At 50.0% G+C, this 24,008-nt stretch overlaps 1 protein-coding gene and 1 long non-coding RNA gene across 8 annotated transcripts in view; one reads left to right on the plus strand and one right to left on the minus strand.

Moving 5' to 3' along the window:
• Nlrc3 (NLR family CARD domain containing 3) overlaps positions 1-23,737 on the plus strand; it is a 34,291-nt gene extending 10,554 nt beyond the window's left edge. For 3 of the 7 annotated variants that reach the window (XM_010644051.1, XM_010644052.1, XM_033758647.1), the window contains exons 2-20: positions 4,306-4,384; positions 5,289-5,350; positions 5,551-5,752; positions 5,846-7,592; positions 8,691-8,777; positions 12,112-12,195; positions 12,695-12,778; positions 14,036-14,119; positions 15,257-15,340; positions 16,013-16,096; positions 16,682-16,765; positions 17,193-17,276; positions 17,817-17,900; positions 18,305-18,388; positions 20,389-20,472; positions 20,794-20,877; positions 21,503-21,586; positions 22,180-22,263; positions 22,530-23,737. In XM_010644051.1, the coding sequence (XP_010642353.1) occupies positions 5,575-5,752; positions 5,846-7,592; positions 8,691-8,777; positions 12,112-12,195; positions 12,695-12,778; positions 14,036-14,119; positions 15,257-15,340; positions 16,013-16,096; positions 16,682-16,765; positions 17,193-17,276; positions 17,817-17,900; positions 18,305-18,388; positions 20,389-20,472; positions 20,794-20,877; positions 21,503-21,586; positions 22,180-22,263; positions 22,530-22,620 (3,195 nt within the window). In that variant the 5' untranslated portion in view covers positions 4,306-4,384; positions 5,289-5,350; positions 5,551-5,574 and the 3' untranslated portion in view covers positions 22,621-23,737. The other 4 variants (XM_033758648.1, XM_010644053.1, XM_010644056.2 and 1 more) reach the window with 4 other exon arrangements.
• On the minus strand, positions 5,598-18,317 carry LOC104876157. The gene is made up of 4 exons (XR_784262.3): positions 18,231-18,317; positions 9,186-9,294; positions 8,814-8,933; positions 5,598-5,672 (listed from the first exon to the last, which is right to left on the minus strand). It is a non-coding gene; the product is annotated as an uncharacterized LOC104876157 (long non-coding RNA).
• Positions 23,738-24,008: the final 271 nt, after the last annotated feature.

Below are 24,008 nucleotides of genomic sequence, written 5' to 3' on the forward strand. Positions count from 1 at the left end.
TATGAAAAAATTTTTTTTTCACATTTGATTTTTTTTTTTTTTTTTTTTTTTTTTTTTTTTTTGAGACAGGGTCTCACTTTCTAATTCAGGCTGGCCCTGAACTCATTATATAGCTCAGGCTGGCCTGCCTCTGCCTCCCAAGTGCTAGGATTACAGACATGAGAGACCATGCCCAGCTCATGTTGATTCTTTAATTTTTCCTTTTTGTTTAAATGCTTACCCTGATTGATGAATCCATTCTGTTGAAGAGGGAGAGGGAGAGAAAGAAAGAGAGGGAGCAGAAGAGGAAGAGGGACAGGGAGACTTTTTGGCATTGCTGGCTTCCCTATCTCTGTCTAGGGAAACCTTGAGGATTTTTTTTTTTTTTTTTGAGTGCTGATTTGGTGGTCACGAATTTCTTAAAGTATTGTTTGTCACAGAATGTCCTTGTTTCTCCATCAATTTTAGAAGTTTTACAGGACATATTAGTTTCAGTAGAAATTTGTTTTCTTTTAGGGCTTGAAACTGCTAAAAGGTCACCAGCCAATTTAAGACATTCCTGAGTTTTTAAACAATGCGTAAGCCTTGTACAAGAGGCAGGAGATTATGAAGCCACCAACAAGGGGTCTCCCCCAAGAGGAGAAGAAAACTAATGAGAAATCTGTCAAACATCACAGCCAACATTTCACCCAGAGACATGGAGAATGGCAGCTGTGAGAGCAACACCCAGTACTGCCCTAGGGAAGGAGTTGTGTAGACGACGTGTTAGTAAAAGTGTTCAAAAGAGCGACTATTTTTTAAATGATGTGATGAAGTTATTCTTACTGAAGTAATCTGAAAGCCAAAAGAAAATTCCAGTGGTAGAATGGAGGCAGGATGAGTACCAAAAACAAGTACCAAGCAAATTGTTCCAGTTGGAGACTCGATAAGATGTGTGTGTTTTTTAATAAAATGGAGCACTACTCAGCCACAAAGAATGAGAAACTAGAGAGATTTATAGCTAAGTGGATGCACATCGCGGCCATACTCTTAAGTGAAATTAATAAGTCATGCATGTGTAAATAGCAAATAGTTTCTCTGGTGTGAAAAACTAGAAGTGTAAATAAGGATCAAAATGTATAACTGATTATGCATAATAGGAAGAAAAGGTCTAAAAGAGTAGAGCAAGTGGGAGGGGTAGGGAAAAGGTGAAAAGGGAAAAAGAAAAAATATGTGAAAAGGAAAAACATGGAAACAATGTCTTTGGTGGAGGGGTGAAGGGAGGGCTGGGGAATAGGTAAAATGAGAACCAAGACCTGTCATGTAAAGGTACAAGATCCCACTGATGAATGGAACTGTGCTGTATCCCTAAAATGTACCAGTAAACAATAAAGATGTTTTTAAAAAGGAGAAAGGAAGGGACAAGGAAAAAAAAAGAGTGAAAATAGAAGAAAAAATGCAAGCAAAGCTTTTATACACAAAGAGGGGGGAGGGCTTGTGGGGAGGGAGGTAATGGGATAAAATAAAATTTATTTTTAAAAAAAACCCAAAACAAATTATTCCAGTTGGAAACAGTATTGAGGCTGTTGACACCAATAATTTCAAATTTGCTTACCAAGTACCAAACAAAAGACCAGACCAGGACAAAATTTGCGTGTCAAAATGTGTCAAGTACCAAGTTGGATGAGTTTCAAAGCAGCTGAATTCTAAGTTCTGACTGTACTGAAAAATGATGAACTTGATTATGAGATAAAATACACAAGATGAATCATTCTCTTTTATACCAACGATATTCACAGTAACAAAAACTATTTTTAAAATGCCTAAATATGGCTGGGGATTTAGCTCAGCAGCACTGCAGGCACAAGGTCCTGAGTTAGATCCCTGATACAAAACAAAACAAAACAAAACAAAACAAAAACAAACCCTAAATACAAAATAAGAGGGCCAGGGATTTAGCTCAGTGGTGCTGCTGCCTGCCTAGCAAATGCAAAGTCTCAAGTTTAATCCCCGATAATCCCTCCCCAAAAAGTGAAATTCAAAATAAGAAATTGTTACTTGACAAGATATGAATGAGAAAAAAAATCAGTTTTACTACAGCCTGAAGACCTCTGAATACTGAAGTGAGTCCAGACATCGTTAACTCCAATAAAAACTCTGCTGCTTTTTTCTCCTAGGCTTTTACATTTAAAAGAATAAAAGATCTTGCAAGAAGAGCCTGCAGAATTTTGCAGAAGTTGAAGGACAGTGGTCTTGCTCTGGTTTCTTTCTTTCTTTCCTTTTTCTTTTCAGGACTAGGGATTGCACCCCGAGCCTTCACTGAGCTGCATCTCCAGCTCTTGTTTATTTTTTATTTTGAGACAGGTCTTGCTAAGTCACAGAGCTGCCCAGGCTGGGCTAAAAATTGTGACCTTTCTGCCTCGGCCTCCCAGAGTGCTACGATTACAGGTCTGTGCCACAAGGCCCAGTCACTTGCATCATTTTTTAAAAATTAATTTTTTTGTTTATTAATACATGTGTGCCAAACATAACAATCACATTCTTCACGGGGCATTTGCACCTGTGCATAATATATCCTAATTCTTTTTTCCCCATTTCTATCCCCTCTCTTCAGTGTTTCTTCCCCTTCCCTTTACAAAAGCTCCGTTTCCACTGTCCCCTCAATCACCTCTTTTTAAAAATCCACTTTCCCTTTCCCCTCCCCCATCTCTTGTTCCTCTTCCCATTTGAGCAAGTTCTTCCCACTTCCTAATATATATTCTCCTTTTTGCTCCTAATTTATACTTTGGGTTTCTCACATAAAAGAAATAATGTGATATTTAAACTTATATGTCTGATTTATTTCACTTCAGATTAGTCTCAAGATGCGTCCATTTACCTACAAATGTCTCAAGTTTATCCTTCTTTATGGCAGAGTAGTGCTCCATCGTATATAAACAGCACATTGTCTTTATCCATTCATGTTGGGAGCCATTCTACGTAATTTCGGGGAAAATCATTTCACAATTACATTATAGACAGGGCTGTCTGAGCCCTCAACAGTCCTATGATGCTGTGATGCTCAAGGGCATCAGCTAAAGACATCCTGGGTCTTTGAGAATGGAGCAGAAAGCTTTGTCTCTGGAGCGGGACAAACTCCTTAACCGCTGAACTCATCCCACCTACTGTTGTAAGGTTTTGCTCATCTCTTCGTCCTAATGAATTTAAACTTCTCATTGACCTAAGATCCTCATCGGCATAAGATCCTCAGCTCATAGGGCTACCTCCACCCTCCAAGGCATCTGATACTTCCTCCAATTACAAGATCCCTATCAATTTAGGATGACTGCTGCCCTCTGAGTCATTTGATACTCCCTATGAACCCAGTAAGTGGTGGCAAGCATGGGGTGCTGTTGTCTTTGCTGCCCAGAGCAGCACTGACCAGGCCCAAAGCTCAGCTTCTTCTGTAAGTCTCGTTTCCTGTCTTTCTTCTTTAATTCATTTTGTGCTGTTCTGGCTCACAGGAGACCAGGATCCACTGTAGGAGTTCTGGTGATGTCCCCTTTCCCTGCTCCCTATACATTCATCTGTTGATGGGCAGATAGGCTGTTTCCAAGGTTTAGCTATTATAAATTGAGCTGCTATAAATATGGGTATGATGACTTCAACTCTTTCTGTTTTAATATTTAGATCTTTGATCCATTTCAATTTTAGTGTGGAGCGTGGTGAGAGACACGGGTCTAGGTTTAATCGTCGGCATGTGGAAAGCCAGTTTTTCCAGTATCATTTATTAAAGAGGCTGTCTTTCCTTCAGTGAAGGTGTTTGGCCCCTTTGTCAAAGACAAGGTGGCTGAGGCCAGAAATGTAGCTCAGTGGCGCTGCCCCTGCCTGGTAAGTGCAAGGTCCTGAGTTCGATCCCCAGTACTGGGGAAAAAAGAAAAGATAAGGTGGAGGAGTGGGCTTGGAGTTGTCTCTTCATCTTCTATTCTGGTCCACTGATCCTCAAGTCTATTTTTTTCCAATGTCATGCTGTTTTTTTTTTGTTTTGTTTTGTTTTTAAATCACTGTAGCTTTATAACTTCAAATCAGGGATTATGATGCCCCCTGCCTTGCCCTTGTTGCTCAGGATTGCTTTTGCTATTCCAGGTGTCTTCTGGTTCCATATGAATTTTAGGATTGTTTTCTCTAGATATGTGAGGAATGCTATTGGTATTTTGATTGGGACTACATTAAATTTGTATAACAGTTTTGGATGTATGGCCATTTTCACTCTCTTGGTTCTGCCTACACTTGGCTCATTTTAATGAGTCGCTATACCAGGAGCAATGGGCCGTGTCACAGCTGACTCCGCACTGTTTGCTCTCCTAGAACCCTAGACAGCAGGTGGCTGACCGCCCCCCGAGTCCTTGGAGCCACGCTGGAGGGAGAACAGCGGCTCCTGTGCATGGTAAGGAGGGGTGGATGGTGGGAGCAGGCTTGGGGTTCTCAGTACCCACCTGAGCTGCAAGCTTGTGGGTGCCGCAGATGGGGCAGCTACTCTTGGCACCGAGGAGGTGAAGGTTGCGTGTAGGGAGGAGGGAGTATGACTTCCAGCCCTGGCATCTCTGCGTCACCATCCCCAGCAGCAAACGGGTGGGACCCCGCGCTCCCAGGGAGTCCCAGGAAAACTAAAAGCAGCAGCTGTGCTGCTCCCCTGACAGTCGGCTACCCTCCTTCCCACTCTTCCTTCTTTTTTTAAATTAAATTTTTTGACTTTTTAGAGCACTTTTCAGTTTATAGAGTGTGTTTTTGTTTTTGTTTTTTTATGGAACTGGGGATTGAACCCAAGATCTTACCCGTGCTATATAAGGGCTCTAACACTGAGTTACATCCCCAGTCCTTTAAAATACTTTACATTTTGTTTGAGGTAGGGTCTTGTCAAGTTGCCCAGGCTGGTCTTGAACTTGTGACCATCCACCTCAGCCTCCCAGAATGCTGGGACCGTGCCCAGCTGTTTTATAAACAACTGATGGAGAACTCCAGAGCTCCCACGAACCCACTGCTCGTTGCAGCTGATGGACCTACACTGACGCGGCACCATCCCCCAAAGGCCACAGCTCCCACCAGGGTCCCCCTTGGTGTTGGACACGCTGACGTCTACCATCACAGCACCGCGCCGCCCTACGTATCCTCTGTGCGCCTTCCCAACCCCTAGTGACACTGGCTTTGTCTCTGTCTCCACTTCATCACATCTTTACTTTTTCTAGAATGTCAGCCCGCTGGAATCAGCACTGCTAACCTTTTCCACACTGGCCACTTTCATTTCTCCCTCGGTTTGAGCCAACGGCGCATAACCTCACTCCCATTTCCAGGTTACAAATGAAGACACCAAAGGGCAGAGAGGTGACGCAGCTTGCCCAGGGCCACCTAGCTGGTAAGTGGCAGAGCCAGGGTCTGAGCCCAGGGTTCCAGGTCCTGTCCAGCTGGGCCATGCATCCACATAATTATTCTTAGTGTCTAGGAGCACACAGCCCTCTGACCCCTGCACAGAGATGGGGCCAGACTGGGAAAAGAGGAGCGGAGTTCCTACCCTCTTCCCGGCTCACTCACCTGTCCTGGGCCCTGTCTTCACAGTTCCTGACTGCCATCCGGGATTCCATGAGGAAGCAGGAGGTGCGGATGGGTGGGGAGGGCAGCCAGGCCCATGGCACTGGCTCCCCAGCTGAGCAGGTGAAGGCCCTTGTGGATCTGCTGGCCTGGAAGAGCAGTCAAGGTGGTCAGACCCTGGAGGTCCCTGACAGGACACCCGACTCCCAACTGGGGCCCCACAGCAATGGTAAGCACTACTTGGGAGGCTGACAGAGGGGGAACTGGGGCCCTCTCTCCTGGCTCAACCCTTACCTGCATTCCTCCCGGCCTGTGTTTGCAGACTCAAGGACATGCAGGCACCGAGAAGCCCTGCTGGGCAGAGTGGGAGGCACCCCAGAGCTGGGTGGCCCTGTGCACAGGCTGGCCAGCTTCCTGCTGGTGGAGGGCCTAAGTGATCTGCAGCTGCAGGAGCACGACTTCACACAGGTGGAGGCCACACGTGGAGGCCAGCGCCGTGGTAGGCCAATCACCCTGGACAGGCTCTTCCTGCCTCTGTCCCGGGGGTCCATCCCACCCCGGGTGTCCATCACTGTTGGGGTGGCTGGCATGGGCAAGACCACCCTGGTGAAGCACTTCGTCCACCTCTGGGCCCAAAGGCAGCTCGGCCAGGACTTCTCACTGGTGGTGCCTTTCACCTTCCGGGATCTCAATGCCTATGAAAAGCTGTCTGCAGAGAGACTCTTCTCTGTCATCCCAAATGCTGGGGAAGCCAGCCTGGCAGTGACAGCCCCAGCCAGGGTCCTCCTGGTCCTGGATGGCCTGGATGAATGTAAGATGCCTCTGGACTTCTCCAACACCGTGGCCTGCACAGACCCCAAGAGAGAGATCCAAGTGAATCAGCTGGTCACCAACATTGTCCGGGGCAACCTCTTCCCAGAAGTTTCTGTCTGGATCACCTCCCGTCCTGGAGCAGCTGGTCAGATCCCAGGAGGCCTGGTGGACCGGATGACTGAGATCCGGGGATTTACTGAGGAGGAGATCCAGGGGTGTTTGGAGCAGATGTTCCCCGAGGACCAGACCCTTGTGGGCCAGATCCTGAGCCGGGTGCAGGCTGACAGGGCCCTGTATCTGATGTGCACAGTCCCGGCCTTCTGCAGGCTCACGGGCACGGTGCTGAGCCACTTGCTTCGCAGCAGGCCAGCACCCCAGGACCCAGAGCTTTGGCCTCCACAGACCCTGTGTGAGCTCTACTCATGGTACTTCAGGATGGCTCTCAGCAGGGAGGGGCAGGAGAAGGGCAAGGTGAGCCCCTGGATTGAGCAGGTGACCCATGGCAGCCGCAAGATGGTGGGGACACTGGGCCGGATGGCTTTCCATGGGCTAGTCAAGAAGAAGTTCGTGTTTTATGAGCAAGACATGAAGGCATTTGGTGTGGACCTGGCTCTGCTGCAAGGTGCCCTGTGCCGCTTCTTCCTGCAACAGGAGGACACACTGGTCTCCTCGGTGGCCTACTGCTTCATCCACTTGTCCCTGCAGGAATTTGTGGCAGCTGCATATTACTACAGCGCATCCAAGAGGGCCATCTTTGACCTCTTCACTGAGAGTGGCATGTCCTGGCCCAGGCTGGGCTTCCTCACGCACTTCAGGAGTGCTGCACAGCGGGCCATGCAGGCCGAGGACGGGCGGCTGGACGTGTTCCTGCGCTTCCTCTCCGGTCTCCTGTCGCCCAGGGTCAATGCCCTGCTGGCTGGCTCCCTGCTGACCCAGGGTGAGCACCAGGGCTACCGAGCTCAGGTGGCTGAGCTTCTGCAGGGCTGCCTGCGCCCCAACGTGGCAGTGTGCGCCCGTTCTGTGAACATCCTGTACTGTCTCCAGGAGCTACGGCACACGGAACTGGCCCACAACGTGGCAGAGGCCATGGGGAGCGGTGCCCTGGCCAGTCTCACTGGCCCTTCGCACTGCGCCGCCCTGGCCTACCTCCTGCAAGTGTCAGACACCTGTGTCCAGGAGGCAGACCTGTCCCTGGGCCTTGGCCAGGGTGTCCTCCAGAGCCTGCTACCCCAGCTGCTCTACTGTCAGAGCCTCAGGTGGGCATGGGCCGGGGTGCAAGCTGCGGGGGCAGAGAAGCAGGCAGAGGACCTGGAAGGCTTTCTTGTTCCCTCATACCCCTCTGCATTAGTCTACTGGGGCCGCCATGGCAGTTCCAAAACTGGATGGGGTAACAACACAGCAACTCATTCCCTCACAGTTCTGGAGGCCAGAAACTAAAATCAAGGCCACCAAATCCACTGAGGAAAGTGGTGGTGGGGAGTCCTTCCGGGATCTCTGGATCCTGGGGTTGGCTGGAGACCTTCAACGCTCCTTGAAGGTAGCTGTCTCCTCCCCACCAGTCTCAGCCTCTGCTGTCACCCAGCCTTCTTCTCCCTCTGTTCCCGTCTTTACATGGCACTTGCCTCTCCTCTGAGGACATGATCGTACTGGGCTAAGGCCAGCTCTCTCTGTATGACCTGCTCTTCACTATTACACCAGCAACAGGCCTATTTCCGGATAAGGCTGTGTTCCCCTCACCCCACCCCGCAATCTGGGGATTGAACCCAGGGCCTTTGCACTGAGCTACATTCCCAGCACTTTTTAAATTTTTTTATTTTGAGGCAGTCTGACTAAGTCACTAAGTTGCCTGTGCTGAGCTCAAACTTAAAATCTTTCTTCCTCAACCTCCCAGAGTGTTTGGATTACGGACGTGTGCCACCAGGCGCAGCAAGGCTATGTTCTTTAGGCCCTAGGGGTTAGGACTTCCGTGCATCTTTGGAGGGGGACACAAACCATAACACCTTCTGAGCTGTCCAGGATGACAGAAGCTCACCTCTGACTGCATCCCCAGCCTACACACTGTATACTGCTCTGGTCCTGGGTGGGTTTGAAAGTCCAGGAAGGGTCATTTGGGACCTGACAACAGCCTGTGCACTCTCAGAAGCAGGCCGGCTGGTAAATGGGGTCCTGTAGAGATGTGTAGCACATGGAGTTGGGACAGCAGCTCCCGGCCTCACAGTTCACTCCCGTGGGTAGTCTGAGCATTGCACAGGTCTCTGAGCCACAGCAGTGGGGCTGTGGGTGGACAGGCGGCAGACGGGTCCTGCTGCCCAGGGGCAGTGAGGCTGCTCACTGTCACTACTCTCCCCGGCCAGGCTGGACACCAATCAGTTCCAGGACCCCGTGATGGAGCTGCTGGGCAGCATGCTGAGCGGGAAGGACTGTCGCATCCAGAAGATCAGGTAACACTGACCCCACAGCCTGCCCAAACTACCCACCTGTTCTGCGGGGAATGAGACCTCAGAGCCCCCCGGGAGAGGCGTCTGCAGCAAGTGGCTGGTGACGCGGCCTGCTTGTCTCCACCCATGCTCGAATGTGCCAAGGCTCAGGTATCTCATCTGTGAGAAGAGAGAAACGACTGATGAGGACCAGTCACCGTCACAGACGCAGGAGCACATCTTCCTGCGAGGCCTCAGGCATCGCTTCGCTAAATACCTCTCTGCATTTGCTCTCAAACAGTATTAGGGCACAACATTTGGAAACTTTAATTTGATGCATCTTAATTTTAATTTCAATAAGACAATGTGAAATTACTTTTTGCATTTTAAATTAGAAATTGCATCTTTAGCGTTATAACTGGTAAAGCTCACCTAGATGCTTATGAATCTCTGCTGGAACATCATCTCCAGATCTGAGTAACACCCTGGTTTGTAGCTCAACCGATGTGACGACACGCAGTGGAGAAGCAGAGAGGCGATTCTGGAGAATACGACCCAGGGAGTCATTTCTATCCTCATACAAGCCTCCAGGTTCTGAAAAAATCTTTACCCTCATCGATGACAGTTTTGAATGAGCCAGGAGTGACATAAGTCATTGAGGGCAGTGGTTAGAGTTGCAGCTTTGTGTGACCTTGAACAAGTCACCTCTGTGCTTAAAGGGGATACAAATGAAGTTAAAAGGGTCTCTAACTTTGGAGTTTAGAGTCTGAGGGTCCCTAGGCCACCTTGGGGCTCAACATTTTGCTAGTACTGAGAAACGACTCATTACGCTGAAGGGCAGAGTAAAATCAGGAGAAGCACAAGGCCTGTGGGGCAGGACAGGAAGGGTCGGGCACAAGCTTCCCACATCCTCTCCGTGAAGTCCTGCAGGGGTCCTTCCTGCTCCCTGCAACCACGTGTGACAGTGAACAGGAAGCAGGCCTGGGCTCTGGAGTGTTTCACTGGGGGTCCCTGACCACAAGCCCAGCTGACCTTAACCTGCAGCTCCTTGGAGGGCAAGGTGATTCTGCGTGGCCCGAGACCCCCACCATTCACTACCCTGGGAGGTACACTGTGCAGTGGGTTCTGTCAAGATCCAAGCTCATGAGGCTTGAATGAGTTATTCAATGCCAGGCATAAGCACAAGGGCCGGCTACTATAGCAGGATTACCTTTGCCCTGTTAGCGGAAGGTTTGAAAGAAAAATCTTCGTGACAAGTTTTCATTAATATTTTTCCTTCATGAAAACCTATAATATTTTAAATGCGTGACAAAATAATCAACTTTTAGTTTTGTTTAAAGGAGGCTAGATAATGCCCCCACACTATGCAGAGCAAAGCCATGCACTTCTCCTACATGCTCTTTTCCCCTCTACATTTGGTCCTCATACCACCTTCCCATTGGTAATGGTGTCCTGCAGAAAACACCTGGCTGGTTGTGAAATATCATCCATGTCCTCGGTGACAGAGACTGTCTAGAATCTGAGAACATTTATATAGAAGGTGGGCTGGATGATATTCACACCTTAAGCAATAAGGTGATACAAGCCAGGTGCAATGGTACACACCTATAATCCCAGTACGCTGGGAGTCTGAGGCCGGAGGATCACAAGTTCAAGCCCAGCCTGGGCAACTTAGTGACTCAGTGAGACTCTGTCTCAAAATAAAGAGTATAAAAGGGCTGGGGATGCAGCTCAGTACAAAAGTCCTAGGTTCAATCCCCAATATTAAAAAAAAAAAAGTGATAATGAGCAGAGCCTCAGTAAGAAAACTAGACAAAAGGAAAGATGTTAGGATCCAAAGAGGGGATGTGAGGGCCTCAGAGCCCTGCTCACTTGGTTCCTCCATCCTCCTGTTGGTCCTTGAGGTTTTTGTTTTTGTGTTTGTTTTGAGACAGACTCTTGCTATATAGCCCAGGGTGGCTTTGAACTTCTGGTGGCTCTCCTGCCTCTGCCTCCTGATACATCAGGACTGTAGGCATGTGCTACCATGCCCAGCTCCTGAGGGTTTTTTCTTTTTTTTTGGTTTTACCATACAACACTGAACCTAGAGCCTCTTACATACTCAGCAAGCACTCTACCCTAAGCTACACCCCCAACTCTTTTTATTTTAAGATAGAGCCTCACCAAATAGCTCAGACCAGCCTTGAACTTGTGTTTTTCCTGCCTCAGCCTCCCACATCGCTGGGACTACAGACATGTGTCATTGTACCTGCCTTACCCAGGAAGTTTCCCCTCGGGATCTTGAGGGGCCCTTGGAATGTGGCTTGGAAAATTCCAGTCTGGAGGATTTTAACTGAATAACTGTATCTCCTGTGCTGAATGCCTAGAAAATGATAAAGCAGCCTCAATGGCATCATTTGCAGAAGTGGATACACTAGATGGATTCATTTGCATATTGCTGGACTCACCATTTCAAAGTGAAGAGATGCATTTTTTTTTTTCTGCTTTTTTGGAGACAGGATTTCTCTTATGTAGTTTGAGCTGGCCTTGAACTCATGTAGCCCAAGCAGGCCTCAGACTCACAATGATTCTCCTGACGCAGCCTTCCAAGTGCTGGGATTAAAGGTGTGTACCGTCATGTCTAGCTTCGAGGTCCTTTCTCATTTTTAGCCTCGTTTAAAAATTTTTTTTTTTATTTTTTGGCACTGGGGATTGAACTCGGGCCCTTGTGCATGCAAGGTGGGCAGCAGAACCGCTGAGCTAAATCCCCAGCCCCCCAGCCTCATGGTATGGTACCATCTGCTATTCTTTACATGAGGAAAACTAAGATAAATAGCGTGATGGAACTCTTTTGTTCCAATTTTAGTATCTGTGCTTGCCAAAGCGAGCACTGGAACTCTTCTGTGTAAACTCAAGAGAGCTGACTATTAGATTTTCAGGAATTCGGCAAGCTGGGGCTACTAAAATTGGCCAGGGTCAGAGAATTTACACATGGAAATCAGCAAGTGCTACACTTCAGTTCTCTTTCTTTCTTTGGTTTGTTTTGAGAGCCGTTTGCCATCACACCTTTGGCCTGGGTCCACACTGCCAACATCTGTACTGCGCAATCCCTTCACTGTATATTCGTGGAGTGCTCTGAAGGGTTCTGGCCTTTCAGGACCCTTCGCCAGGAAGAGGATCTGCCAGCCACTATGGCTGTACTTGCCCAGGCTCAGGGGCCTTCCTGTGCCTGGCCTTCTGCTCCGGTCCACCTTGTCTCCAGCCACATGCAGCCTCCGATAACATTGAGGAAACCACGAGTTTAATCGCGGACATAAGGATGAGGCAGCAGTGAGATTCATAAACCCGAAATAACCACCCTCTCCTTTCCCTTGGGCAGCCTGGCTGAGAACCAGATCAGTAACAAAGGGGCCAAAGCCCTTGCCAGATCCCTCCTGGTTAACAGAAGCCTGACTGCTGTGGAGTAAGTAGGACATGAAAGCCCACTGGGATGAGTATTTCGAACCCCTCGTGTGTAGTGACACCCCAGGTTCAGCCCATGGTAGAATCTGGCATGGTACCCTACCCCACGCAGAGCAGGTTCCAAGTCCCTGGGCTCCTTGGTGGACACGTCCTCTTCTAAGGACAGCTGAGTAAGCAAAGTCACGGCCTCCCTGGCCGTTGGGTCTCATTCCAGGAAGCACTGGATTTTCAGCCCTGAACCTGAGCTCAACGTTCTCCTCACTTCCACAACTGTCCCAAGCCTACAGGCCCTCAGGTCCTGCTCCCGCTTCCCCACCGCACAGGGCCACCTTGGGAAACTCCTTCCTTGTTGGCCTATATAAATATCTCTGCCTAGGTCCGCCAAACGTGAAACCCTAAACCCTGACACATGTCCTTCAAGGATCATAAGTTCAGCATCAGTGTAATTCTTGTCCCTCTTCCCCAACCTGGGAGTTGCTTTTCTCCCTTGCTTCCCCCAGCCTCCGCAGTAACACCATCGGACCACAGGGAGCCAAGGCGTTGGCGGATGCTCTGAAGATTAACCGCACTCTGACCTCTCTGAGGTAGGCGTCCCCGGCTCCCTGCCCCACCGCCCCCAGGTGACCCTTGCGTCCTGTACCCGTGGAGTGGGAGGGGATTCACAATGGTGGGCCTGCGATGCCAGGGAGTTTGTATCCTAGGTCGGGTTCGTGTTGAGCTCTTCCCTCCTCTTTAAGCCTCTGCATTTCCCAAGCTGTGACAGCAGACTTGTCCCTTGAAGTACTTTCCGGGACATGGATGAACCCTTCTTCCAGAAGGTGCCGGCCTTCAGTGTAGCTAGCTGTGTCCCCTGTAGGAGCCTGTGGTTACAGCCATCCTTAACTGAGTGGTGCCACTGCTCTGCTCTTGTTTGCTTTCTGTTTATATATTGTTACTGGGTCAAATCCACACCCCTCCACCGGTTTTAACACTTACCATTTTGAATTATACGGCTCACCGGCATTTAGTACACTCCTAACTTTGCGGAACCATCACCTCTGTCTAGTTCTGAAATGTTTTCATCACCTACCTTTAGCTGTTAGCAGTTACTTTGCATGCTTCCCTCCCCCCAGGAACCACCAACCTGCTTCCTGTCTGCATGAATTTACCCATCCTGGACATTGAATACAAATAGAATCACAGAATAAGACCTTTTATATCTATTTCCCTCACTTAACATAATGTTTTCAAGGTTTGTCTGTATTGTAGCATGCATCAGTGCTCCATTCCATTTTTATGGCTGAATAATATTCCTCTGTAAGGTGGATCATGGTTTTATTAATCTGATGATGGACATTTATGCTGTTCCCACCTTTTGGCTGTTGTGAGTACGTGTTGGCTATTGTGTATAAGTATTCCAACACCCATTTGCAGTTCTCTGGGGTGTATGCCTAGGAGTAGAATTGCTTTTGCAGTACTGCAAACTATTTTCTATAGAGGCAGAACCACTTACATTCCCACGAGCAGTGTTAAGAATTCTAGTTTCTCCACATCCTAGCCAACACCTGGGCAATGTGACTTTTAGCTATAATGAGGACTGTGGCTGACCTTGTCATATTGTTTGATCCACACAGCCTGCTAGGGACTTAGAGACCCAGGGCGGGATGGGCCAACTGTCTTTCCTGTGTGGTGGGCAGTGAAGAGGGCACATGATGGCCAGTGCCTCTTCTCCCTGAGGTCACCTGCTGCCCCACCTGTGCCCCAAGGCATCTTGCACCGTGGAGGTGCCCCCCAAGGTAGGAGTTTGGGCTACTCTGGGTATTCTCTCCTCCACTGATGACACATCCTTTTCTCCTCCACAGCCTCCAGGGCAACACGATTAAGGACGATGGTGCCTGGTCCATGGCTGAGGCCTTGGCCGCCAACCAGATGCTCTGTGTGCTGCAGTAAGCAGATGCACCTCTTTCCCTCCCCTCTATCTCCTGTTTGGCTTCTGCCTTTCCTGCAAGGGGGAATGAATGGAGTAATCCTGAAGCTTTCTGGCCTGAAAAACTTGATGCTCACTGTTTTTCCTGAGAATAGGTGTGGCGAAATTGCCAAAAATAAAACCTCTTGCCAACCCAGAAAATCTCAACCGTAGGAAAGAACAGTTTTAGTATCAAATTAATATTAAAGTGAATGCAGTCTCAGGCAACCCACCAATGATACTGCAAAGACACAAAAATGTCCCCCTTTTCTATTTCCCAACAGACAACCCAATCCATACATGTTCTCAAGGTAAATAGTGCAATAACTTGTCCTCTAAGGGACCTGATGTCACACATAGCTTATTTTGTGTTTCCAAATTGCTTTTATCCAAAGGGGGGAAAAATAAACCTTACAAGCAGGTGCTTCACAACTTAGAGCCGGGCACCCAAGGCTAATTCCCACAGTGCAGGGAGGCAGGGCCCAACCTTGCTTGGTGTTTACCTTTGAAGAGAGGGTGTCAAGGCCCTTAGAAAGATCGCAATAAAGATCCCACATCCCAGGATGGTGACACTGGCAGGAGGCCAAATGAACTCTTAAAGAGACTTAAATATATCTCAGCGGGATAAAGAGAGGATTTACGATCTCAATTTGCTTCAAGGAAAAAGTTTAAGGAGGAGAAGTTCTCTTTCCTTTTTGGAAGATTACATTTGTCTTAAGGCTGGTATTTAGCCTTACACAGGCAAGACACTGCCCCTATGTCCTCCAGTAACTTCCCCCAGAGAGGATTCTCAAGGTGGGAGGCAGGCTGCTGGCTGGGCTGGATGAGGGTGGACTGTCTGGTGAGGGTCCAGCAGGACTGGAGCATGGAAGTTCTCACTTGGGAGGTTGCTCGTTTCTGCTTTCTGGTTTCTCCCTTAGAAGGGAGGCCAGAGCTGCCCTTGTCCCTCATCCTCCACTATAACTCCAGCACTGGATCTTTGGCAAGACCCTTTCCCACTGCTAAGACAGACAGGGCATCCTACTTGTCTGTGACCTCTCCCTCTAAACCCAGGCTGTCCTTGGCCTGGGAATGGTTATAGCCAGCTGTACTGATGGACCCCTCTCGTCTCCCACAGCCTGCAGAAGAATAACATTGGGCCTCTGGGAGCCCAGAAGATGGCAGAAGCCCTGAAGCAGAACAAGAGTCTGAAGGAGCTCATGTGAGAAATGCAGAAGGGCCAAATTGGTATTCTCAAAGCCCAGCACATCTTACCTATTTGTAAGCATGGGATTGGATGAATGGATGGTAGGGTAGGTAAATGGATGACTGGATGGATAGTTGAGTGGATGAGTGGATGGATGGATGGATGGGTGGGTGGGTGGATGGATGAAGACATCAGTGGTGAATGGATGGAAAGGGGAGATGGTTGGATGGATGAGTTATCAGTGGAGACAGAAGGATGGATGTGTGGGAGTAGGGTAGCTGGTTTAAGACTCCAAAGCACTGGACTGGAAGAATGGAGACCCAGATTTCCAGGACTGTGTGTACCCCAACCTTCTCAGGCTCACACTTAACTGCCTTCCCAGCTGGCAAAATGAAACAGCATTCCTTGATTATCTTCAGATAAAGAACCACAAACACATCTCAGCGTGGGTTGACCCCACCCTCTGCCATTGCCAAGTAGTCAAGGGGGACTTTGCTACCTTGATCTCTTACAGGTAGAGTGTGGTTATTTGCAGAAATTACAGATCAACAAGACTCAGGCAGAGCAAACCGCACTGGCCCTCTTGAGACAACAGAGACAGCTTCCCCTGAGCTGAGCCCTGACTCCTAGGCCTGGCTCCACCTGACTGTTCCAAGAGATCGACTCAGCAGCATCTGTCTCTTGCAGGTTGTCCAGTAACAGTATTGGCGATGGAGGTGCCAAGGCCATGGCTGAGGCGCTGAAGGTGAACCAGGGCCTGTTGAGCCTGGAGTGAGTCTGCCTGACCTCCCTCCATGGGTGACAATCATCCCTAGGGTCTCTATCCAGCAGACGGTGGAATGTTATTTCTGGAGGAGGACTGCCAAACCCAGACCTGGGAATACTCTGGTCTCCATCTCTGCCCTCAATCCACCCTTTCCCCACACCACCAGTCCCATTTCTCTGCACAGTAGGGGTTGGGGTTGAGTACAGAGTTTTCAGAATGATGAGCCCTGTGCCTTATGGTAAGTGAGCACAGGTGGCTGAAGAGGGAGTCAGCTGTGCCAGCGTTGGTGAGGTAGAGCTGCCACACTGGGGTGACTCTGCTGCACCAGCAAGCCCTCCTCTGAGGACATTTGGAGCCACCCAGGTCAAGGTAGAGTCCAAACCTTGGGGTTTGTGCTAATGCAACTGCTGCAATATGGCAGGGGCTAGAAGATGGGGTGGTAGGAGGTGAAGGAGGATGAGAAGGGCAGATCCTAGGTTCCCCCAAACCCTTAAAGAACCCAGTGGCCGTGGTTCCAGGCTGGACTAGGCAGTTTGTTACCTCCGGGTCCTGGGACTCCATATGAAAGGTGCCCCATCCTCTGTCTGCAGCTTGCAGAGCAATTCCATCAGTGATACGGGAGTGGCAGCACTGATGGGGGCCCTCTGTGCCAACCATACCCTCCTCAGCCTCAAGTAAGTCCACCCAGGCATCCCTCTGACCAGTGAGTCTGGGGCTGGGAAATCAGCTGTGGGATATGTATGGTTGGGCAGGCTTGGTTCTGGAACTGGGCACCCTGTCCCTCTTCCTGTGGCCCCTCAGGGCTGCTCTACTGTTCCTTCCTATGTGTAAGCTCACCTGCCCTTCACACCTCCAAAGTCCTGCCGCCCTGTCCTCTTCTTTCTGGACATCCCTGAACTGTTGACAGTCCTGCTGCCAGCCATCAGATCCTTGGCTTGCTAGCTTGAGCACCTTCACATCTCAGCCCAGATTTCTCAGGAGGTCCAGGGCCTACCTGAGGCTTCTGGGGCTTCAAAAAGCCTGAATACCTGGGCTTGTCTCCCGCCAGAGTCCTCACCCACCCAGCTGGATACTCAGTCCTCTCTCTCTCTCTCTCTTCAGTCTGCAGGAAAACTCCATCAGCCCTGAGGGAGCCCACGCCATGGCCCATGCTCTCAGCAGCAACAGCACCCTGAAGCACCTGGAGTACGTGGAGGGCCAGGGAGGGTCAGCATTTTGTTTCCTCTGGGCCATTTATGCCCACCCAGAGCCCAGGATCGATGGGCTCTGGACATAATTGGCCAGGCCCTCAGTGCCTTGGCCATTTCACAAGGTGGGAAAAGGGCCTGGGTGGAGAGAGGACGGCAAGAGGACCTGGTGTCTAGTGATAACTCTGGCACAAGCCCCCCCACTGTGGTATAAATCACACATGGATGAGGACAGTGTGACATTGTACCTGTCTTACCCATGGGGAGTAACCAGCAAACTCGTGGGCAGGGATTCAGAAAGGTTGATGGGGGCCATGTCAATGGGCCGTGAACCCCTGGCCGTGTGACCTGTCACCAAACCCAAGTTGATTTTGTCAAGATTTGCTTGGGCTCAGACACACAGCTTCGCTATAGATGAAAACCAGACAATAATATCCACGAAGGCATTGATCCTCAGGAGAGGGGGAGTGGTTTGGATTTCCTGGTGACCAAGGACAGGTGGCTTCCTGCTTACTTGTTTCATGTCCCTTCATCCCAGCCTGACAGCCAACCTCCTCCATGACCAGGGTGCCCAGGCCATCGCAGTGGCGATGGGAGAAAACCGTGCCCTCAAGTCCCTTCAGTGAGTCTACGATCCCTCCCCTCACACACCCCTTCCAGCGCCTATCTTTGCGGGACCCCTCTCTGAGACCTCAGGGGCCTTCCCAGGCTGCCAGGCTTTAGGAAGCGGTGCCCCCTCCTGAGTCCTGATTCCTGAGGCGGACCCTTGGACAGACCAAGTTGGGAGGGGGGTGCCATGGCTGGGCCTGGGATGACTCAGACTGTGTGGAGTCTGTGAGCTTGTCCCTGCGGCCACCGCCAATGCAACACACAAGGACCATCTGGGGTCCTGAGGGACCTGAGCCTGAGGGCGGCTGCAGGGATCCTCCCACCGTACCCTGCAGAGACTCACCTGGCATCAGCCCACTCTGGAAGGTCCTTGACTCTGTCCCTGGGCTGCACGGTCACGTGTCTGTGTCTCCCCAGCTTGCAGTGGAACTTCATCCAGGTGGGCGCTGCCAGGGCCCTGGGACAAGCACTCCAGCTCAACAGAAGCTTGGCCAGCTTGGAGTAAGTGCACTCAGCGGGGCGTCTGGGAAGGGCCAAGGGAAGCGTAAAACTCAGAGTCCCAGGCACCTCGGTGGCATACCGCCTCCTCTGCCATAAGAGCGGAATATATATTCAACAGTTGGCTTTACTGAAAATCCACATACCGTAAAATCCGCCTATTTAAAATGTGTATTTCACTGTTTTCCAGGACAATGTACATTCAGAATTATACAACGAGTACCATAATCAATTTTAGAACATTTCCATCACCCCTAAAAAGATCATCAGTCATCACTTTTCATTTTCTTCTCCCTATATCGCTGGACACCATTAATCTATTTTGTCTCCATGGATTTTCCTATTCTGGATATTTCACATGAATCAAATCATCTAACACGTGGTCTTCTGTGGCCTATGTATTATGTGTGTGTGCAGGGGACTGAACCCATGGCCTTGATGCTCCCTCCTAAGCTACACCCCAAGCACTTTTATTTAGTGTGTTTTTCAGGCTCACCCATGTTGTACTGTACATCAATACTTCTTTCTTTTCATGGCTGAAAACTGTCCCACTGTGTGGATAAACACACATTTTATTTATCCATTTGTCAGTTGATGGACGTTTGGGTTGGGCTTCCGCTGACTTTGGCTGTTGTGAATATCACCGTTAACATTTGTGCAAAGGTCTCTGTGTGGATATGTGCTTCATTTCGCTGAGGTATGAACTGGGGAGCAAGGCTGCTGGGTCAGCTGGTAACTCGATGCTTAACTTTTTGAGCCTCATCCTCCCCCTCTGGCTGGTCCTCTTCATTCTTTTCTCCCCATCCACTCTTAAGATACTTGTGCTCCCCAGGGTTGTGGCCTAGGCCCTCTTTCCTTTAATGACATCCTTTTTCCGGATGTCATTTCCTCCTCTTCCAGGGCACCAGCAACCCAGTCCTGAGTGCCCATATCTCAGCTGCCTCTCTTGCACTCCACACACCCTCCCAGCATCCCCCAGGTACTGCAGGTTGCCGTATGCTCCCCTCCACAAGCCTGCTTCTTGGTCTTCCATCCCTTTTGCAACTGCCAGCTGTGTGGGACAGAGGCACTACCTGTGCTCCCGGCCCGTCGCCACGTCCTGCAAGTCTCCCTCCTACCCGCTTGTTTCTCTCAACGGCCACATCCAGCTCAGCACCACTCACTGCCTCAGCGGGTAACCACTCCCTCAGGCTACCTCCTCATATTGCTGGCCAGAGATCTTTCCAAGTCACGTGTGTGCCCCTATCCTGGGCGGGGTCCGTACAGGGCTGCCCAGCACACGCAGAGTGGAGCATAACCTGCCGTGTGGCTTAGAAGACCCCTACAGATTTGCTTCCTTCTAACTCCCAGGCCTTGTTTTTTCACCAGCCCAGGATATCAGCTCAATCTCTCTGGGTCTCTGAGATGTGCCAGACCCTCCTCATTTCTCTCCCCCTGCAAAGATCTGCTTCTTCTGGGCGCCACCCTTGACCTATCATAGCTGCCTACACGACTGTCTTCTCATCTGAGTTCCAACAGGGCAGAACTGTGGCTGCTGCCTTGCACACTCCAATGTCAAGTGATGGGTGCAACTGCTTCCTAACAGGCCAGTGTCCACTTCACCTAAACTCCATTTACAGGTCCAGGGCCTGCAATTTCCCTCCGATTAGGAAGGGAGGGAAAAGATACTTTAACAAACATTAACCAGCAAGAATGGCCCAGAGACTGAGGACTTCAAGTTCATTTCTGGTTAACATATACACTTTTGCGGCCCAGACACTTGTTGACAGTACTGCCACAGGTTCCTTTTCTTGATTGCCTCTGACGGTTCACCCAGACTCATGTAGCTTCCAGACCCCTTGGCATATAAAGTAAGAGGCCAGGGCTACATGGCCACACAGCAGAGCATGATCTCTGGGGCTCCGGTGTGTGGTTTGAATTAAATCTGAAGGCCCAAGCCCAGTGTCCTCGCTGGGGTGCTGGCCTATGCCTCCTGTGCCTGAAGGGGTCACATTCTTGTTCAGCTTACAGGAGAACGCCATCGGGGATGAAGGAGCCTCTGCACTGGCCACTGCACTGAAGGCAAACACAGCCCTCACTGCTCTCTAGTAAGTCCCTGAGGGGTGCGGGGTCCAGAAGGCCAGCGCCTTCCCCATCCTCTCACGCCACGTGCCATTTTTACCAGTCAAGGAAGCAACTGGGGAGTCAAACTTGTCTAGGAAGAACTCGGGGTACAGTGAGCATTCCCACCAGTTCAAGAGGCTACCTCTGCTTCCCAACCCCAGCGGCCAGGTCTCTGTCTTAGGCGTTATTGGGAGGTGCCTTCCAGCTCCAGCCAAGGGGTGGAGAGTAGGGAGGGAGGCTGGGCCGGGGCTGACCTGAGGGCAGTGGGTCCCACCTGCCTTCACTGAGCCCAACTCCTCTTGTAGCCTGCAGGCAGCCTCCATTGGTGCCCCGGGGGCTCTGGCGCTGGGGGAGGCCCTGGCTGTGAACAGAACCCTGGAGATTCTCGAGTGAGTATTGCACTCTCCAGTGACAGTCTTTGCCCCCCAAAACCAAGCTACTGATCCAAAAGAAGTAGATATGGGGAAGATACTTGTTCACACAGAAACTCACAGGCCAGTTTCATGATTCTCACTTCAGGTCGGTGTACCCCAGCTTCCCCATTCCCAAGTCATGTCTTTTCCCCAAGTCACTAACACTTGTCTGATCTCTGGGATGGCCCTACCTTGACTGTACATGTCTAGGAGCCTTACCTAGGGACAGCCAACTGCTGCAGATTATCTGTGAGAAGGTCCAACTCCTGGGGTGGGAGTCAAGCTCTGCGAGGCCCTCTGGCATGTCCATCACCCCTGCTCTGGTGAGAGCTGGGATGCTGAGTGCCCTGGCTACCTGCTGGGCAGTGCTGCCTCTCCCAGCCCAGCCCTTCTTTCTCTGGAATGGAAAAGGTGGATGAGGGCACCCAGGCCAGGCCAGTCTCACTGCTGCCTGTTTGTCCCGCTCCCAAGGAGCTCAGCTCTGTTCTGTGGCCTGGGAGTGAGGAAGTGACCCTTACCTCCTGTATGACTGCGGACCAAGGGCATCGTTATCACTTCTGAGCTCATTCCTGTGCCTTACGTTTCCTGTTTTCTATGGCAGCTTACGAGGAAATGCCATCGGGGTGACCGGAGCTAAGGCCTTGGCAAATGCTCTGAAGGTGAACTCTAGTCTCCGGAGACTCAGGTAAGTGGCTGTCCAGAACTACTTACATCCTGTGGGATAAAATGGTGAGGATCTCCTCCTTCTGTTCTTTCTTGATGAGAAGAGTTGAACTATTCTGATTATTACAGTCCACATCCGTTGCAGTTGGGTTTGTTCAAACTGCGCCAGTCATTTGAGAACTGGTTCAAATTGGGTGTGGTGGTAGCACATGCCTGTAGTCCCAGCCCTGTGGGTGTTGAGGCAGAACTGCAAATTTAAACCCAGCCTGGGTAATTTAATGACTAGCAAGACTCTGACTCAAAAACAAATTTTCAGTGTGAAGTCCCTAGGATCAATCCCTAATATCAGGGGGTGTGGGGGGGGTGGGAAAACTCAACCAACAAACTAAGCAAGCAAAAAACTGCATACATGGTTAGGGCAATTTAGCTACTTGTAGATACCCATCTCAGGGGTCAGATGGCACCACTTAGCAGTTGCTATGGTACCTGTGATCAAATTAACCCTAGAACTGCTTGCTCCCTCTGCTGCCCCATAAGATAATGCAGTTGTCCCTCCTTGAGTGTTTCTTCTGTCCTGATGGCTCACCACGGTGTCTCCAACTCTACTCTTCCTAGTCTTCAAGAGAACTCCTTGGGAATGGATGGAGTGATATGCATTGCCATGGCTCTGTCTGGGAACCACGGGCTACAGCACATCAAGTGAGTAGCTCAGCGGCATTCACGCTTTCTGGTCACTCTTGCTCCCCCTCAGAGGTCAGGCTGTCTTTAGCCCAGACCTGGGAGCCAGCTGACACCCATGCCCCCCAGCAGCTCTACAGGGCGACTCAGTGTAAGAGAAAGCCCATGGGAGCCACGTCTAAGGGCAGGATCCTGAAAGAACAAAGGTTCTACGGAGTCTGCATTTATTACACTGATTATTAACTCTACTAAGAGAAACTGCCCTAACCCTAACCCTTGTCTTCTAGTCTCCAGGGAAATCACATTGGGGAATCCGGAGCTAGAATGATCTTAGAGGCTATCAAGACAAATGCTCCGATATGCACTGTGGAAATGTGAGAAAAGCGAGTTCCCAGTGGACAGGGCAGGACAGGCAGACTCAGCTGGAAGCTTTTGAAAAGACAGTGTGCTCCCCAGGTGCCTCCTGAGACCTGGGAATGCTGCTGACGCAGGAAAAGAGCAAGTGCATGGAGAAAGGAAAGACGCTGTCAAGAGGTTCTGGGCACTGCTCCTGCCCAGGGTCAGTCCCAGCAGGGACATATGGACACTCTCCTGTTACACAGAGAAAGGAAGTAGCTGCTGCCAAGACTCAGGACAAAAGTCACAGTGCAGGAAGCTGTTCCAGCTTATACCTTGTGGTTTTGTGTCCCAATGAAAATGACCACCACCACCCTGTATCACCGAGTTGCCACCCCCTTGATTATCGTCACCCCTTTCTCTGAAATAAGCCGCCATTTTCAAGCCCATGAAGAGCTTCAGCCTGGCAGGGGTGAGAGTGGAGGCCCTTCTCCCTTTTCTCCAGAAGGTTTTAGGGTATGATCCTTAGAGACCTACGGAAAAACTATGGGAAATTTGTGAAGATAAATGAAGGGCTTAAGTCTAATACCCTGGAGACACAGGCAAGTCTCCAAAAGTGGCCACTTTTCATTCATTATAAGCTCTCTAAGATATGCGTGCTGTCAGCTGTGTGATCTGGATCCTGGCACGCTGGTTATCAAGAGCACATAAAATGTTAACGCGTAATGTTATCCTGTGAGACTTCCAAAGAGAGACGAGTAAAACCAAGCATGGTGGCACAGGCTTGTAATCTCACTACTCTGGAAGCTTGAGGCAGGAAGTCAGAAATTCAAGCTCAGCCTGGGTGACATAGATCCTATCCTAAGAATTCAAGGGCGGGAGGGGAGCAAAATGGACTCTTGTGTGGCAAAATTCCTTAGTTATCTGGGCTGAAAAATGCAGATGGACATCATAGCTCTCATCAACTAAACCAAGAAAAATGCTTCTGAAGGCCATAAAGTGATTATCACATAAATCTGAGGTGTCACTGCTATTCAAAATGTTTGCTTTAAACCGAGTATCATGGATGCTGACTGGAAAAGGCCAAGGCCCCGTTTAAAAAGGGAAAGAGGGTGGGGCCGGGGACTTAGCTCAGTGGTTTCCCCACCTGCCTTGCGAAGGACCCAAGTTCTATCCCTGGTACCGAAAAAAAAAAAAAAAAAGGGAAAAATGGACAACAGCAACTTAAACCTGGCAAATCCCCACCTTAACAAAAGTGATTAAACTTAACATCACGTCACAGAACAAACAACACCATGTGCCCCAGATGCACTGCCCCTCGCACGTCACTGATGTGTTCTTTGCCGAAAATGTTTACTAAACCTAATCATGAAAGAATAATGACACAAAATCCAGAGGGACATTCTACAAAACTGCCTCGACCTCTTCAA

Source organism: Fukomys damarensis, unplaced genomic scaffold (genome assembly GCF_012274545.1).
Source record: "Fukomys damarensis isolate Sample0158 unplaced genomic scaffold, DMR_v1.0_HiC HiC_scaffold_34, whole genome shotgun sequence".
NCBI lineage: Eukaryota > Metazoa > Chordata > Mammalia > Rodentia > Bathyergidae > Fukomys > Fukomys damarensis.